At 44.5% G+C, this 822-nt stretch overlaps 1 protein-coding gene across 1 annotated transcript in view; it reads left to right on the forward strand.

Annotated features, from left to right (window-relative positions):
• The first annotated feature begins 243 nt into the window (after positions 1–243).
• LOC108763438 (arp2/3 complex-activating protein rickA-like) overlaps positions 244–822 on the forward strand; it is a 4,654-nt gene continuing 4,075 nt past the window's right edge. The window contains exon 1 of the mRNA XM_018511079.1: positions 244–463. Coding sequence (XP_018366581.1) covers positions 244–463 — 220 coding nt within the window. The remainder of the gene's footprint in view (positions 464–822) is intronic.

Raw genomic sequence — 822 nt, forward strand, 5'->3', positions numbered from 1 at the left:
AAATCTTTGCATAATATTGTTCCTAAATATATGCAGAACACTTTTTCATTGAGTACATCGCGGGATCTTCGGCGATGATAACATTTTTCAATATTTTGTGCGTTTATCTCGGTTATTTTTTTGTCGTGATTTGACGCCATTTTTTATCGCGTTACATGCAATTATTATTAATATAACTGTTGAATATACGATTGTTGGACTCTTTCTTTTAGAAATATATTCACCAGAGGGCCTTCTACGAAAATGCGTAGTCAGATATCGAAAATAACGACCTTCGATAAAATAGATTTTGGCCAGGAATTCGGGCGCTCTAGACTAGTGTGCGCTGGTATACTGCCCAGCGTGGGCTATCCCCAGGGGGAAGCTGAGGGCGGTTATCGGATGGGACCTGACGATACCAAACATTATCAGAAGCCTTCTCACAAAGGACGGAAGAGGAGCCTTTCTACGTTTCTGCGAGACGGTTACGAAAAGGAAAGAGGAGAACGAGCGCGCCAGGGAAGGAGTCCCGGCCCGTGCTACGGGCGCTGGCGGCGTTGTTCGGCCGGTCCGGTCTGAGCGCTCGGGGGCGGTTGCTGTGAACTATTAGGTGTTAAACTTAATTTCTATCGTTTTTTCGTCTCGAAAATCGACTTGTTTCGAAGGGAAGATGAATGAATACATTAATCAAAGTAATTTCCTTCATTTTCTACTACTTTTTCCCATCTCTCCGGCAACAGAGTAATCCCACGATGGTAGAACGCGGTGTCTTTCGAGGCGATCCATTTATCCACCCATTTTTGGACTTCGTTGTAACTGGAGAAGTGTGTGTCCGTAAGTGCG

Source organism: Trachymyrmex cornetzi, unplaced genomic scaffold, assembly GCF_001594075.2.
Source record: "Trachymyrmex cornetzi isolate Tcor2-1 unplaced genomic scaffold, Tcor1.1 scaffold359, whole genome shotgun sequence".
Classification (NCBI taxonomy): domain Eukaryota; kingdom Metazoa; phylum Arthropoda; class Insecta; order Hymenoptera; family Formicidae; genus Trachymyrmex; species Trachymyrmex cornetzi.